The sequence below is a fragment of the Dama dama genome, chromosome 23 (assembly GCF_033118175.1).
Source record: "Dama dama isolate Ldn47 chromosome 23, ASM3311817v1, whole genome shotgun sequence".
Lineage (NCBI taxonomy): Eukaryota > Metazoa > Chordata > Mammalia > Artiodactyla > Cervidae > Dama > Dama dama.
The window spans coordinates 61,134,792-61,137,690 of NC_083703.1; the positions used below are offsets into that span (position 1 = coordinate 61,134,792).

At 38.7% G+C, this 2,899-nt stretch overlaps 1 protein-coding gene across 1 annotated transcript; it reads right to left on the reverse strand.

Annotated features, from left to right (window-relative positions):
- Nucleotides 1-2,544: 2,544 nt before the first annotated feature.
- On the reverse strand, nucleotides 2,545-2,899 carry LOC133044439 (ATP synthase subunit g, mitochondrial-like). The gene has a single exon (XM_061125825.1). It carries the CDS (start codon nucleotides 2,897-2,899, stop codon nucleotides 2,588-2,590), a length of 312 nt encoding a protein of 103 aa, XP_060981808.1. The 3' UTR covers nucleotides 2,545-2,587.

The following is a 2,899-nucleotide window of genomic DNA, read 5'->3' on the forward strand; positions in this document are numbered from 1 at the left end:
TAGCTGTTGCTTCTTGACCAGTACACAGGATTCTCAGGAGGCAGATAAGATGGTCTGGTACTCCCATCTCTTTAAGAATTTTCTACAGTGTGTTGTGATCTACACAGTCAAAGACCCAATTGTGGGGTGGTTTCAACATTCTTTGGCATTGTCCTTCTTTGGGACTGGAATGAAAACTGACCTTTTCCAGACCTATGGCCATTGCTGAGATTTTCAAATTTGCTGACATACTAGGAGCAGCACTTTAAGAACATCATCTTTTAGGATTTTAAATAGCTCAGCTGGAATTCTGTCAATTCCATTAACTTTGCTCACAATAATGCTACCCAAAGCCCACTTGACTTCACACTCCAAAATGTCTGGCTCTAGGTGAGTGACCATACCACCATGGTTATCTGAGTCATGAAATCCTTTCTTGTATAGTTCTTTTGTGTATTCTTGCAACTTTTTAATCTCTTCTGTTTCTGTTAGGTCCTTACTGTTTCTGTCCTTTATTGTGCTCATCCTTGCATGAAATGTTTCCTTGATAGCTCCAGTTTTCTTGAAGAGATCTTTAGTCTTTCCCATTCTATTACTATCCTCTATTTCTTTGCATTGTTCATTTAAGAAGGCCTTATCTCTCCTTGTTATTCTCTGGAACTCAGCACTCAGTTGGGTATATCGTTCCCTTTCTCCCTTGCCTTTAGCTTCTCTTCTTTCCTCAGTTATTTGCAAAGCTTCCTCAGACAACCACTTTGTCTTCTTGCATTTCTTTTTCTTTGGAATAGTTTTGGTCACTGCTTCCTGTACAATGTTACAAATCTCCATCCATAGTTCTTCAGGCACTCTGTCTACCAGATCTAATCCCTTGAATCTATTTGTCACCTCTACTGTATAATCATAAGGGATTTGATTTAGGTCATCCCTGATTGGTCTAGTGGTTTTCCCTACTTTCTTCAATTTAAGCCTGAATTTTGCAATAAGGAGTTCATGATCTGAGCCACAGTCAGCTCCAGGTCTTATTTTTACTGACTATATAGAGCTTCTCCATCTTTGGCTGCAAAGAACATAATCAGTCTGATTTTGGTACTGACCATCTGGTAATATCCATGTGTAGAGTCATCTCTTGGATGGTTGGTAGAGGGTGTTTGCTATAACCATCAGGTTTTCTTGACAAAACTCTATTAGTCTTGGCCCTGTTTCACTTTTCCAAGGCCAAACTTGCCTGTTACTCCTGGTATCTCTTGACTTCCTACTTTTGAACTCCAATTCCCTATCTTTTTTGGTGTTAGTTCTAGACGGTGTTATAGGTCTTCATAGAACTGGTCAACTTCAGCTTCTTCAGCAATAGTGGCTGGGGCATAGACTTGGATTACTGTGATGTTGAATGGTTTGCCTTGGAAACGAACCAAGATCATTCTGTCATTTTTGAGGTTGCAACCAAGTACTTGCGTTTTAGACTTCTGTTGACTATGAAACCTATTCCATTTCTCCTAAGGGATTCTTGCCCACCCTAATAGATATAATGATCATCTGAATTAAATTCGCCCATTCCTGTCTGTTTTAGTTCACTGATTACTAAACTATCAATGTTCAGTATTGCCTCCTCCTGAAACTCTGACATCCCCAGGTAAGCCCAGTCTTCAACTGACAGATATGAGCAGAAAACCATAGTCTTTCCAGAAGAAGCCCCAGGCATTGTTCTTACATGCTTTTTTCTGTACATTTTGGGATTAATTAACTGATTTTTTAATGTCATGATCATTAACAATTAATCAGAAGTTACTGTTTTAAATATTCTTCTAAGAACTTTACATATTTTACTCATTTAATCTTTTTAACAGTTCAGTGAGCTATGTAACATTAAGTCTTTTTATCCATGAAAACCTTAAGTCAGTAGAGGCTAAGTTATTTATACAATTTCAGAAAACTAACAATTTGAATGTCAGGCACTCAACCTAAATCTATCTGACTTAAAAATTCATGATCCTGAAATAATATACAGCAGGGGCTTGATAAATTCAATATAAAGTGACATGAGTGACACAAAAGAGCCAATAGCAAGAAAATTGATAAGAATATTTCAGGTGAAAGGCATAACAAGCGCAAGCAGATATAGTGTGTTCGATGGAAAAAGTAAAGGCTAGTATGGCTGAAGAAAAGGGCATGAATGGGAACTGATATAAGATAAAGCCAGAGAGCTACATAGCAACTGGATCAGGTAAGTCAAGGAGAAGAGTTTGAATTTTATCCAAAATTGCAAAGTTATTAACAGAAAATCACAGAATCAGGACTGTATGTTTTCAGCTCTACTTCTTCCACCCACCACCCCAAAATTCTCTATGTATCCAGGCACTTTAGACAGTATGGTCTCTTCTCTCAGGGAGGACAGCATCCAACAGATACATTTCTGCCCCATTCACTAGCCACCAGAATAGAAAACTGCATTTTGCAAAATATTTTTGGAAATTGTTGAGTAGAAAAAAAACTGCATATATATTTTTTTCTGACACATTGTCTTATTTTATTCAAATTGCAGTCTGCTCACACATGGTCCAAGAACACTTGAATAATTAAGCAAATATAATCACATGTTAAAAATTGGTCTTCAAACATCATAGCCAATGATGCCACGCTTGCCTATGATCTCGCCAACATAAAACCACATCCACACCTCAGTGGCCACCAAACCATTCAGTAGAGCTTCCTTAACAGTGAGCTGTTTGAAGCTACCAGTTTTAGCACTGTTGATAATTTTTTTCAAGCTCTGAGTTGCTGTAGGGATCTCAGCAGGGGTTGGAGGAACCAGCTCAACCTTGGCATAGTACCAAAACGTGGCCAATCGAGGCTTCGAGTAAGTCACAGCAGCACTGACCAGCGCCGGGGCCTTCTCTGTGAGGTTACGGATAAACTGGGCCAT

What these genes read in the sequence shown, in the direction of transcription:
- LOC133044439 (XM_061125825.1), bottom strand. Translation starts at nt 2,899, where the DNA reads ATGGCCCAGTTTATCCGTAACCTCACAGAGAAGGCCCCGGCGCTGGTC.